This window comes from Heteronotia binoei, chromosome 9 (assembly GCF_032191835.1).
Source record: "Heteronotia binoei isolate CCM8104 ecotype False Entrance Well chromosome 9, APGP_CSIRO_Hbin_v1, whole genome shotgun sequence".
Classification (NCBI taxonomy): domain Eukaryota; kingdom Metazoa; phylum Chordata; class Lepidosauria; order Squamata; family Gekkonidae; genus Heteronotia; species Heteronotia binoei.
The window spans coordinates 61988014-62002136 of NC_083231.1; the positions used below are offsets into that span (position 1 = coordinate 61988014).

At 40.7% G+C, this 14123-nt stretch overlaps 1 protein-coding gene across 2 annotated transcripts in view; it reads right to left on the reverse strand.

The window, feature by feature from the left end:
* The window catches only part of GAB1 (GRB2 associated binding protein 1), a 112159-nt gene that overhangs the window by 23666 nt on the left and 74370 nt on the right, over positions 1-14123 (reverse strand). For both annotated transcript variants that reach the window (XM_060246709.1, XM_060246708.1), the window contains exon 2: positions 7240-7534. In XM_060246709.1, the coding sequence (XP_060102692.1) occupies positions 7240-7534 (295 nt within the window). The remainder of the gene's footprint in view (positions 1-7239; positions 7535-14123) is intronic.

The window sequence follows — 14123 nt, forward strand, 5'->3', positions numbered from 1 at the left end:
AAGTTTAACCAGGGCTTTTTTTGAGCAGAAATGCACAGGAATGCAGTTCCAGCTGGCTTGGTCAGGGCTTGGGCTCAAAAAAAATTCCCTGGCAGAGGAAAGGCACTAGGCAGCCACACACTCCCAGACCACATGCTCCATCTTCTCTGCCGCCTCCAAGCTCCAACAGGTTTGCAAAGGGAGTGAGAGATGCGGAATCACCCACAAGCATCCCCTCCTGGGAGAAGCTGGGCCTGATGCTGCCTGCTCCGCTGCACATGGCTCATTCTCTCCAGCCATGTTTGGGGGAGGGGCGAACATGGTCTTTCATTGGGCTGTTTGAGAACACACATCCATGAAATGCAGCTGATGGCACTGTACTGTTCTATGTCAATATGCGGAAAGTAACCTACTGAATGGGTGATGTCACTTCCAGTGATGTCAGGGTGTGAGGCCTAATATGCAAATGAGTTCCTGCTGGGCTTTTTCTACAAAGTCCTGAGTTTAACTACAGTAGTTATGTAGGACTGCATATATTTAAGGAAGTTTCCACATCAGCACCACAGGTGGGGAAAACGGCATGACCGAAAGCTCCCTGCCTAGATAGCCAATGCATCAAGCAGAAGGCTTGTCTAGAACTTTTTTCCTTATGTGCAACCTTTTCACGGCAGGAACTTTGAACCACAGAGGAATATGGTTTTAAGAAAAGGCAGTTAAACCAGTTTGTGCAAGAAAATTGTCTACTCCCCTTCTTGAAATGCTGCCTGTCCTTTGCTGAAGTCCTGACTCCCCACTATTACTTTCAGCTAACCCAAATATTTTTCATATGGATGACACAAAAAATGTAAAACTTACATGGTACCCAAAAAATAGAACTCAAGCATGGCCTTGGAGAGTTTAATCACAGCCCTATCAACAGATGTTATTAAATATGATTTTTAAAATGTTAGAGCAGAAAGCATTTTGCTAACAATTTGATCTGTTCAAGCAACGAAAAATCAGACTGCAAGAACATTTTATTAATTACAAATTATTGTCCCGACATACTGTATGGCTGGAATGGGTTTTCTTATCTGTCTTGCAATGCAGATGAAAACATAAGGACCCAATCACTGTCTTGGATTAACAGTTAAGCCTCATATACACCTGAGATATTTTTTCCTGTTGTAAAATTGGTCAGTTAATCTGCACACTAAGTTCTAAATGCAAAAATATATAGCAAATTCTGAAATGTGGACATTTTGCAATACAAATATTTGTTTACCTTTCCATTATTCACCAAAAATATTTCAATGTATACGTGATTTTAAAACAACCCATGTGAGTGTAGTAAGCATGTATACAGCCTAGGTCTTTTCAGTTAGAGTTTACAGTGGACTCTGGCAGTTTAGACAAAGCCCTGTTTTTAATTTCTTGGTGGTATGGTTGAAGCTTTTCAAAAGTTCTGTTTGCATAAACAGTCTTCACAGATTATGAAAGTGTCTTGCACCCAAAAATCAGACTTTTAACAAATGTCAGATTCATATTCATACACAAGGATGTACACTTTATAGAATGTAGAAAGAGGAATGAATTGGTCACAAACAAAAGTGATTGTGTGACTCTGCATCACACAATCACTTAGAACATCAGTACAAAAGTGAACAGTTCTGACTACACATCAGATCCTCCAGATGCAATAACAATGGACATTAAGTACTTAACCTATACATTTTTACTGTTTCATCTATAAACATGCAGAGCATAGTATAGTACAGCATGTGAAGAAATCGTCAAAAGAAGATGTGAATCATTTCAATTTAAAAACCATACAAAGTCTCTTTACCTTTTTACCCCACATTCATTATCTCTTTCTATTCTTTCACATTACATTTTGAAAGCATGGAGTGCACAGCCTAAGAGATTTAACCTCAGACTGAAGAATCACTTCATTGCCTTTCTCATTGTTCAGCACTCTTTGCATTACTCATAACATACAAGCCACATAAACTAATGCAGCATACAGTAATTCCCCAATTCATTTGCATGAAGTTTGATGCAGTGGTTCATATGCTGGATCAGCTCAATGGCTCATCTAGCCCAGTATTCTATTTCCAGCAGCACCACACAGAGAAGCCTTCTGAGACATCATCTCAGTCCTTCAGTACAGCTGCTCAACTCCCTCAAGATTCCTATTCTCTATAATGGCAGAAGTGCTGTCAGATGTATGATCTCGCTACCCATGAAGGAAGACTCAGTGGAAATGAGTCACTGGATGTATTCCATAGACAAGAGCATACCAGCAACCCTTCTAGTTAGGGTACAGCTCCTGCCCCCCACTGTATGCCAAGCATAACATGACCAGGTAAAATCAAGTTGAAGTAATGACCATTAAAACCAATTACCATGAAATGAAGATCACAAGGATTGCTCCTTCCTGCATGTTACAGGATGAAGTGTCCTTCCAAAAAAGTATACAGAGTGACTACTAGGAATCAAAATCTGGCAAAATCTAAATTCTGAAGTTCTATAAATGAGACTCCCATTGTTCAGTACCAGCAACTTTGTCTACCCCATGTTCTCCTCACTAGGTTTGACTTAGGCTCATAATGGCTTCTTCCACACCATTTTTGTAGTGATGATATAGCCCTGTGTCCACATCAGTTTTGTAGACATGATGTGGCTCTGCAGCTGAAGTGCTTCAGTACTCTGTATCTTATTCTTCTTACTCCTCAGCAAGTCCACTTAGAAACAAAAGTTCAATACAGAACAACAAAGGGCTAAAACGGCCTGATTATTGTTTAAAGCCATATAACCATCCTTCAGAACAGCATCATATATAATAATCCCATAATGGTGGTGGCCAAATAGAGTGCTCCCATTGGCTGACAGGTGCACTCAACAAACCATTGGCCCATCATGTGTCAGTCACCACCTCTGGATTCTCATTGGCTGACTCCCCTGTCCCCCATCTACTGCAGGCCTAGGAACACTGAACAAACCACCTAAACCAGCGTTTCCCATTTGCAGGGTTGCAACCCAGTACCAGGCCACGGAAACCTCACTACCGGGTCACAAGAAAAGTCAAAGCTAGCCCCACCCCCAGCAAAGCATGAGCTCTGCTTCCTTCCTTTCCCTGTCTCCGTGTTGTGCAGAGAAAAGCTAGCCTTGAAGACCGACACAGGCTGCAAAGCCTGAGCTCCGTTTGGCTTCCTTCCTTCCCCCATCTCTGTGTTGCAGAGTGGAGCTGGGCTGCCTCTCCTTCCTTCTCCCTCCCTCCCAGTGTTTGAGTGAAAAGCTGGAGTGCACTGGCATTTTAGACGCATGAAGCGTTCTTCAAGGTATGAGCTTTCATGTGCCTTGCAGTATGTTCTTTAGGGGAGATTTCCCTGGGAGGCCTGGGCAGCAAAGAAGGGGGAGATGTTTTTGTGAGCCGCGAGGGGTGAGGAGTGGGCATTCCAGTAGCTATTTCTTTTTAACCAAATGACCCCTGGGCAGAATTGTTGCTAACTGGGGTCATCTGATGGTAAGGCTTTTTTTTTTTTGTCCCCCATTCTTTCTTTCTTTCCCTGCAAGTGATGTTCTGTATTCTTGGTGCTGCGGGGGGAGGAAGCAACAGTGGGATGGCTACTAGTGCGCTGGCCCCAATGGTGGACATTTTGGTGCTTTTGGGGCATTGTGTGAGAGAATTTTGGACTGGATGGTCTACTGGTCTGATCCAACATGGCTTCTCTTATGTTCTTTCTTTCCATGTCTTTCTTTTCCTTTCCTTCCATTTCATTCTTTCCCTTTTTCTTTTTCTTTCCTTCTATTTTTACTGGATGAAACTTTTCTGTTCAGCATACTGTTATTGCAGACATAGGAGCTCTGCCAATGAAAAGTTGGCACCCCCAGTTGTAGCCAGCTGGCCTTTCTATGAGATTTCTGTGTGAGTGAGTGAGTGTGATAGGTATGAGGCAGAAAGAAATGATTGGAGATTACTGCTGTATATTTCAACAGCACTGGAAGTGATGATACTATGAACTTGGCACCATTTTTCTGGTCCTGCTTTTAACAGCCGCTTGACACCAAAATTAAACTCCTGTAGATATTAAAAAGGATGAAAGGAGTTCACTGGCTAAATATCTGCACAACAGGTTGTTTTTAAAGACATGGGAAACACAGCCAGTAAAAAGCTGCAAGCCCCTCATAAATATCCTTTCTGGGATAACTGCAGAAAAGCTTTCATGAACTTCATATAACTTGAAATTAATTCATTAATTGCAGTACAATTCTCTGCTACCTTTTACAGCAATTTCCCAGTGTTTCAGCCAAGGAAAAGTATGAAAAATAGCTGTCAAAAGATTTTCTTGAAACCAAGCAAGCTTGGTTGTAGCTTGAAGGCAGGGTTCCAGTAGTAGCGGCTGAAGGAAGGGCCTACTAAGTGTGTCAGCATATTTTGAGGTAGAGCAGCTGACAGGGCCCAGTGTGGGTGGTACACAGTGCTGGCATTCCTGATGATAATGGCAACAGCACTCCCAACTGTATACACTGGGCAGTGCTGTTGAGGAAGGGGTGTGTAGGTGGTGCAGGCAATCGAACATGGGCATTAAGAGTGTTTGCAAGCTGGAGAAGAACACACAAACAGATGAAGAAGATGTTGGATTTATACCCTGCCCTCCATTTTGAATTTCAGAGTCTCAGAGCAGCTCACAATCTCCTTTATCTTCCTCCCCCACAACAGACACCCTGTGAGATGGGTGGGGCTGAGAGGACTCTCACAACAGCTGCCTGTTCAAGGACAACTCTATGAGAGCTATGGCTGACCCAAGACAATTCCAGCAGGTGCAAGTAGAGGAGTGGGGAATCAAACCCGGTTCTTCCAGATAAGAGTCCGCACACTTAACCACTACACCAAACTGGCTCTCAAGATAGGTGCATGCAGGTGTGGGGGTGGAAAGAGAGGACCCTGGGAATGTATGAAAAAGTTGCAGACCATCCACTTTCCACCCCCATTTTGGCTCAGCATGAGTTACAGAGAAATTTTTCTGAAAACGAAGTTATTTCAGAAGAAGAGGCAGGTTTGGGGGAGTGCCCTGAAAGTAACATCACAGGACAAGGAGGAGTTTTGGTTCAGTGTGCCCCAGAAGTGACATCACTTGGCCCTCGACCTGGAAGTGACACCACAGGAAACGACATGATTCCTGTCGCCCAGCTCCACCCCCAAAATCTCCTGGCTCCACCCCCAAATTTTAGTGGGCCACGAAGGAGAAGGGTAAAATAACGGCCACGGGAAAGAAGTTTGGGAAACCCTGGCCTAAACAACCTTACCTCAGAGACAGACACATGGTTCTGTGTCCTCTCCGTCACCAAGCCTCAGAAAGGGCTGATGAACTACTGCAGCCTCATGAAGTGGTGGCCACCTCTTTCCTATTACTTGCTCCCACCCTCCTCCCTCAGCCTCGCCCCAAGGCAGATGAGGATTGGGCCACTGGGGAAGCTGCTAGCTAGAGACTGTTGCTAGGCAGTAAAGGGAGAGCCTTCAGCTGAATATAGTGCCGTAGAGTCCATCCTCCAAACAGTTATTTTTTCCAGGGGGAGACAGATCTGTTGTCTGGAGTTCAGTTATGATTCCAGGAGATCTTCAGGCTCCTCCTAAAAGTTGGCTATCCTAGGCCTGGCAGCATCCTCTAGGTTACTTGATGCCTGAAGATCATGCCTGACTGGCATGACTTAACTAGGCCTGGCTTCTTCTTCCTGTTCAGAGGCAGCCCCCTCATGACAGCCAGTGTGACTTGGCAGTTGCCAACTCCAAGTTGGGAAATTCCTGGAGATTTGAGGGGTGGAGCCTGGAGAGGGTAGGCTTTGAGGAGGGATGGGACTTTAGACAGGTACAATGCCATATACTCCACCCTCCAAACCAGCCATTTCTGTTGGGGAACCACTGTTTCCAATCTCCATGTAAGGGCTGGAGATCACTTAGAATAACAACTGCTCTCCAGACGGCAGAGATCAGCTCCCCTTGAGGTGTGTGTGTGTGGGGGGGAGTGAATACTTCACTTAAGTGGGTGGGAAGATAGCAAGGATAGGGAGGCATTCACCCAAAGCCTCTTTCTAAAGCTTGCATTTTTCTTCACAACAGGCCTTAGTAGTTAATAAATTGACAAATAGGTTTATACCTGCAGCAGCAGAATAAAGCTAGTTTTGAGGTAGCAGAATGTATTTCTTGTCTACACAGGAGTGTTATCACTTTTGAATATTCTCTGTAAATAGGTTCCTGCTCTTTTCCTGTTTTCCTGATTTTCTATTTGAAGAGAGGTTTTTAGCATGCAGAATAATATAAACAATGTAATTCCCCCAACCTGCAGACTGAAATTATAGAGCCCACTCTACTCTCTCATTCTGCTACATGCGGAGGTCAGGCCAAAGTGTGTATGTATGTTCATGATGGGCAAGCAGTGTATTTCAGATTAACAACAGCAGGTGTACACAATGATCTCTTGGCGGAGAGTTCCAACACTGTAACTTGACCTTTCTTGAAGAAACTGTACGATTTTAGGGAACATTCCTGAAAAGGATTTCATTTCAAACCCCACGAACTCCGACCTTACTCAAATTCCAAGTTAGTCAGAGAATCATTGCCTTGGGCATCTGTAGTAAAAAATGGCAGGCAATCTTTAATACAAATCTGGATGAGTTAAATTTAACTATGAAGCATTTTTTCCAAATTAAAAGTACATTATATGATTCAGGATGTGATGGGGATTTTCCAGACACTCATGACAAAAATAGTAAACAAACCATCTCATCTTTGTGAGCCAGTAACACAAAGTAGATGGGTTAGTAAGGATAGCCATTAATTAAATTTGTATCCCATAAATTAGATTTGTATTGGTAAAAACATTCTTATTGGTCTATGGCAGAAGTTTTGTTTTAGCTGGTAACCTATGAGCTGATAAATCAATTTATTATTCAAGCTGTGACTCAATCTTAATTATTCAATTAGGCCTAAACATAAATTATTAAATCCACAGCCAAACACATTAAAATATCAGAAAGCCACACTTCATGGAATAACATCCTATTTAAGCCTGAATATCCAAATGAAAATTTTTCTGGATTAAAATTACATTTTTAAAAAACTTTAAAGAATTTAAGACACCAAAACACAGAATTTAAGGAACTGTATGTGAGACATAATACAGACATCTGTATTGCCTTTCAGTTCTCCACTTGCAAAATGAAATTTCTCAGAATTATTGGCATCAAAATGCAGATAAAATATAAAAAAACCCCTCTTACCATCTTCAGTAGGGTTGAACCCACATATGTCACAGATACATCGAACCCACTTATTCATCTCCTCTTCACTGTCAGCAACCAAGTAGAAAACTCTGTCTATTGTGTTGATGTCAAATATATAGCTGTTTTCAAATTCTTTTTTGTTAAACGTCAACCCAGCATCCACTTGTTGACATAAGTTTAAGTCAATGATTCGAATTGGTTTCTTTGCATGGTCATTTTTGTAGTATTCCAGTACATCAGGATCACCTGTCAGTCGACCACTGCGAAGCACAAACCATCTCCTCTTCCATGCCTAAAAAAAGGAAGAAGATAGGAAATATTCAGATAGTTCATATTTCATACCTGTCAATTACTGAACTTGTATTGAACATGACAGTTATAGTAAATATTCCAATCTGCAAAATGACACTAGGGTTTTATGATAGGATACAAGAAGAAGGGCAGCTGAAACATTCCTGTGAATTAGCACTCTTTGTATGAGCCTAAGTACCACACTGGATCATAAACCTTGTCTGAACAAGCTAAATCTATTATGCCTGGAACAGCCTGAATAGCCCCGTGTTGTCAGAGCTTGGAAGCTAAAATGGGTCGGCCATATTTAGAACTTGAATAAGAGACTATCAAAGAAGACTGGGGTTGCTATTCTGAGGAACCACACAAACCAGCTCTGCTGCTCCTCTCTTGCCATGAAAACCCCAGGAGAAATCAGCATAAGTCTGTGACCTGATGACACACAATTACTATTTCCCCAAGCTCTCGGCAAAGTAAACCATGACACAGTCCTGACTTTTCATAATTATTAAATATTAAAGAATAATTATTCTTTTAATAATAATAACTATAATTATGAAATAATAAAGTCCAAAACATTTTAGCTTATGTTTGTCTGAAAAATTATTACAATAGTGCTTACAAGTAGAAAAGGGACAAAAGGATAACAATGACATTGAATCCCCAATGTTATCCTCCCCCAAATACAGTTTAATGTATTTCAGAGAAATAGCTATATTAGGTTGTTACAGCAAAACAAAGAATTCTGTGGATCCATAACAATGAACAGAATTATTATGGCACAAGCTATTGCAAAGTACTGAGCACAATACATATCTGGTGAAGTGCAGTCTATTCCTCAAAAGCTTGTGCCATTCTTTTTTATTATTTAATACAGTCTGCAATAAGTTACCAAAAGCATCACTGTGAAAAACACAGAAATGGTTTAGTACTTTTTACATTTAGATAATCCTTGTTTATTAGAGAACACATAATGAGGATATATAGAAGTCTATGTTTACAGTCCAGGTTTCCCCTCTGATATTGCAGGCCTAGCCACCTCAAGCAGGTCTCTGGGGAAATGGCATATAAATGCCCTAATATGTATGTTTACATACATAACATACTAAAGTGGTGTTTTGAGTCAAAACCTATTTTACTTTATAGTGTACAAACAAACAACAGTCTTCACAGTGTTTTGGCTCCCATCTATGCAAGCAATGGCTCTGGTGGGCAGATACATCATAAGCGGAATATTTATTTAATGAGAATACTCCTTATATGGTTAATATGGGTTAAAATGTTACAGATATGTTTTCTAAACACATTTGCAATAACAGATAGGTTTTCTAAATGTGTTTTCAGTGTAGCAAGAATACATCCAAACCAATGTATTATGCCAGCTTGATGGACTGCTACATTTATAGAACGTTCTGCTCACCGTTATTTTTTTAATAAACAACTAACCAGGAATAAAGAACTTTAAGAACAGCTACATTTTGATAAATTCTGGACTATTGCCGGGGGTGGGGGTGGGGAGAGAATCCTGTTAACAGCTGCACAAAAATAAGGTTCAGATTCACATCATTCTTAATATTAACTGTGCAGGGGTTTAGTTCAGTGTTCACTGCTTATGCTGAGTACACTGGTTATTGTTCTAATATTATGCATTTTGACAGATTCTTTTCTGGAATAGATTATGTATAAAAAAACAAAAGTTTCATGAAAAAGTCCAGAAAAAAATCACTTCACAACAGTATCTATTTAAATATCAGCTCTTTTTTGTACTGAATGTGTAAAAGGAAACAGGGTAGTTACATCCATTTTTTGTACTTTCTAAAAGGTAACGGTAGTCCCCTGTGCAAGCACCAGTCATTTTTGACTCTGGGGTGACGTTGCTTTCACAACATTTTCACGGCAGACTTTTTACAGGGTGGTTTGCCATTGCCTTCCCCAGTCATCTACAATTTCCCCCCAGCAAGCTGGGTATTCATTTTACCAACCTCGGAAGGATGGAAGGCTAATTTATGCTTCATTTAGAACCAATTCGTAGAATGGTGTTGTCCCCCATTCAAAAATGAAACACATTTCTTTTGCAGTACATTGTTTGTTTCATTTTTGTGATTTGTTTTCAAGACTACCTGGAACCATTCTGCTCTATAGGAGCAGACATCCTAACTCAGCTGCTTTCAGTTTGCAGCATGAAGAGAGAAGAGTTAGTTGTTGTGCGACAGCTGAAGCTGAGTTGCAGGGGGCACCTGCTTTATGGAGGCTATAGACATTCCAAATCCAATCTTTGCTAAAATTGGAGGACAAGTGGAGGAGAGCCTGCTGAAGACTCCTGGTGAGTTTGGCATCTCTAACTCATGAGGGGGCTGTTCTACACCTCCTGAACCAAATGAACCACGAACCAGTTTGTGAAATCAAATGAACCATGAACCAACATTAACCACCATTTTCCTGGATTGTGCCCATCCCTAATAGATTCTGCAGGATGAATTCTGATTCTGCTTTGGAGATGCTAGTAGCCTACAGCTTCTTAGAGAGCAACTGTGTAATAAGGTTTTTTCATACTGCATTGTTTTCTCATTTTTGTAATCCAGTTGTTCATGGTATGCCTTCCCCTGTTTTCTTTAAGGAATTTTTTCCCTAATTTTGCAACCCACCTTGAGTCTCAACAAGAAAGGCAGACTGTAAGTAAATAAAGTGTGTTGAAGAACTTCTGCATAGCAGGGGCTTCATGAGTGAGATGTCCAAAGATACCTATGTACCCATCAAAGCCACCAACATGTTATTTCCATAAGACCAATTACCAGTTTCAGACATTTCAACAAATCAAAAGCACTACCCTTGTTGCTCTATTCATTAGGATATTCCAAAAACTGCAGATGACGCCCAGTCCAGAACTCTGACCAAAGTTTTGCTTCATGGCTATCATGCTTGTGAAACATCAAATGCAGATCCTGTTGAAGTTAGCTTTCTAATCCTGCATATTAATAGGCTGAAAGAGTCATTACATTTGCAACCCAAACAGAGCCCTTATTCAGTATCAAAAGGGTGAGACACAGCTCAAAGTGAAGCCAGTTTCATAAATTTATAATCTTAAATGGGACTTGTTTTCAGCTCTGAAACCCACAAAATACCAAGTATCTGAAGCAGTGACTTTAGACTCCTAACACCTGCTTCTATGTCCCTCCTCCCTTCCCCCAAAATGATTTTTTTTCCACATAGTGAAAATGGGAATGTTTATTTCAGTCACATAATGACTCACTCTCACTGAAACTGGCACAGACTATACTCAAAAACAAAAGCAATTTCATAAACTGCACACTAATAAGGCAGACACAAAGGTTCTCTGGATTATAGCACAAAAGCACAATTTAGCAGCAGCATAAAGCTTGAAGCTAGACAAGAGAACTGACATCAGCACGTGTGCTAATCATAGTACAAAGAGCCTTCTATGTTTTGTCAAACTGAAAAAGGAGACCACATAAATAACTCTTTGTTATCTGAAAATATCTGAGATTCTTGAAGCTTGTTCTATTTTTAACATTCTAGTGTTGGCTGCCTAGTGGAAGCTGTACACTGCCTTACTGGGAAACACTTCAGAATATTTTATTGCATACCCTAGAAAGTGAAGCTTCTGCAATAACTGCTTTTTAAAACTTAACATTTTGAATATGAACATAATCAATATAAAATTGTTTTCTTCATTTATCCACACCCAACTTTGGAAATACTTTGTGCAACTATTATTGTGTTTTACAGTTGGAACACTTGACGCAGAATTCTACAAGAACATGGAATGGGTTGCGGTGGTCTTTGCTATAGAAGGGTTACCACAAGCAAGCAAGCATTGGCTTTTCAGTAATGTTTGCTGAAGCATACAATAAAACCAACTAAAAATAACTAATTTTATGCCATTAGCCCCCAAATAAGAATGTAATGCCAATCACTGATAAATCAGTGGAATAAAGCCAGCTTCGGGACGGGGGGAATCAAGGAATGGGCAAGCTCTCAATTTGCTCTCAATTTTAAAAGTATTTTAAAAGTATAACAACCATTTAAAACTCTAACTCCCAAGAATGTCATATTTTTGTTTAGCATCTCTGATCTCATAAACTCACTTCAAATTGTGATACCCAATCCCTGGCAAAAAGCCAAAAACATATACAACTTAGAGAATATTTGTAAACTTGCCCTTCAAGAATGACAGATCCAAAGGACATTTCCCTAAGATGCATTTATCTGTTCTACATTACTTCACTTACGAAAACCTTAATAAATAAGCATGAAGTGCAAAAAATATTAGGCACACCTTTACCTACTGTAACCAAAACACCTGCCTTTGTTCTCCTTAAGACTTGTTTTCCAGGAAGCACCATCTTTTCTCACAGGGAAAATTAAGGAAAAAATAGTCTCAGTGGAAGTTTCCACTCCACCAGCCATCATCCTGATAATCTATTCAGAATACACACATGGCCAAAATTTCCTGTTTTCAATCTATTGTCACCGCTTGCTAGTCTTGTGTGGGTCAGTTCTAACTTTAGCTTGCTTATGCAAACAAAGAAAACATGGAAAACAGAACAGCAGCACTGAAGCATTTGTGCTACCCTCATTTGAAATGAAATTTATTAAACTATACTGAGATAAAGTAACATGAAAAAAGAATCACCTGAAAGCCAAATATTAACCTACACACAAATCAGAATGTTTGTAACTTTAAGCATGGTCTGTGTATATATACACAGCCACACTAGTTTTATATTAATCTCAAACTGTTTTCACCATTTGTAAAAGTAAAGGACTTGTTCAGAAGTTTTTCTAACCATATGGTATTTGCTTTACAGCAACATTCTGCAGGACAACACCCCTAGGATGATATCTACCTTTATTCTTGTTCTTGCAGTTAAGGCATATTCTCATGCCCATCAGTTGTACACACACAGCAAAATCAACCTGCAGCTCCAGTTTTGTTATCCTAAAAGATGGTGGTCATGCAAAGACAGATCTTTTTGAGTAGTGCTCATGGTATGGCAGAAGACAAATCCAGGTCCAATGGGGTAGGAATACCACTACAAACTGACTTAGCTGGAAGTCAGCAGGTGCTAGTTTTCCCTGTAACTGCTACAGAGTAAGATCGCCTTGAGTATTTCTCCCAGGTTAGCAGTACAGTTACCACAAAATGCCACACTATTATTCATGGGTAAATTAGTGTAATGTGATGTTAGTATAAATTAGCAGAGTTAACATCTTCCTAGTGTATAGACTGCAAGAGAAGGAAGTGCCCTATTCAGCCATACATTCAAAAAATTACTTTGCACAGCACTAACCCGAAGTTTTACTTCCCTAAGGCCAGTTAGCTTTCTAACCTTAACAACTGATGTCCAAAAAGCAGGATTACTAACAGGCCTGGGTAATATGTCCTGTCCTTTAATACAGGCTTCTAGTATGTGGAAATGGACAGGTGCGGTGCTTCGTAGCATGGAGGCAAACAACAATATCACCTGGTAAATAATAGCCTTGCAAACCTCTATTAAAGGGACAGAACTTTTTGTTCTCCAGACAGTTGGCAACTGAACCAAAAAGTGATTTGCGGCAAGATCCAAGTTGCAGCAACTCCCCACTACCACTTCTGTTGACTTGGTAGAAAAGTCTGAGCAGTGTCATTTCCACTCATCACACACACACCCAGTCACAGGATGATTCCACCTGCAATGTTGTTAGAGGCAGGCACATTGCAACAGACAGGCTGGCAAAGCACGCTGCTACAAGTAGCATTCTGCCACCCTCTTCTCTTTCTTCTCTCACTCTTTCCATTGCTTGGAACAAACGCGACTCTTCTGAAAGGCAGATGTATTAAAGTTGTGGAGGGACTTGGCTACACATCAATTCCTGAAGGTATACAGGTATGCCCAGGTTCCTTCTTGAACTCTCAAGAGCCAGTTTGGTGTAGTGGTTAAGTGCGTGGACTCTTATCTGCGAGGACCGGGTTTGATTCCCCACTCCTCCACTTGCACCTGCTAGCATGGCCTTGGGTCAGCCATAGCTCTGGCAGAGGTTGTCCTTGAAAGGGCAGCTGCTGTGAGAGCCCTCTCCAGCCCCACCCACCTCACAGGGTGTCTGTTGTGGGGGAGGAAGGTAAAGGAGATTGTGAGCCACTCAGACTCTTTGGAATGGAGGGCGGGATATAAATCCAATATCTTCTTCAGTGTAATATGGGTCACTCACATAATCACACAATTTTAACTAATCATTTTCAGAATACTACTTTAAGATTAGAATATGAAGAACATGTGCTTGTCATAGCAAAGAGCAGGCAATTTTATGTCTCCCTTTTTCCATATAATTATCCATTTCTTTTTCCCTCCTACTGTTCCTTCTGGCCATCACCATGCAAAAACATCTAGTCTGTTTCTGAAGGAACTTTTCTCAGTTCATATTACAGTCTTCAGAATATGTCCTTTTTCACAAAATTTCCTTTCTTTGTCATGACTCTAAAAGCTGCTTTGACAGCATGTTCTTTCTACCCCCTCTAATTTCTCAAGTGTTTATCTCTCTAAAAGAGCAGCGCAGCAGACCACTACATTTGCCTCTAATGGTATGTATCA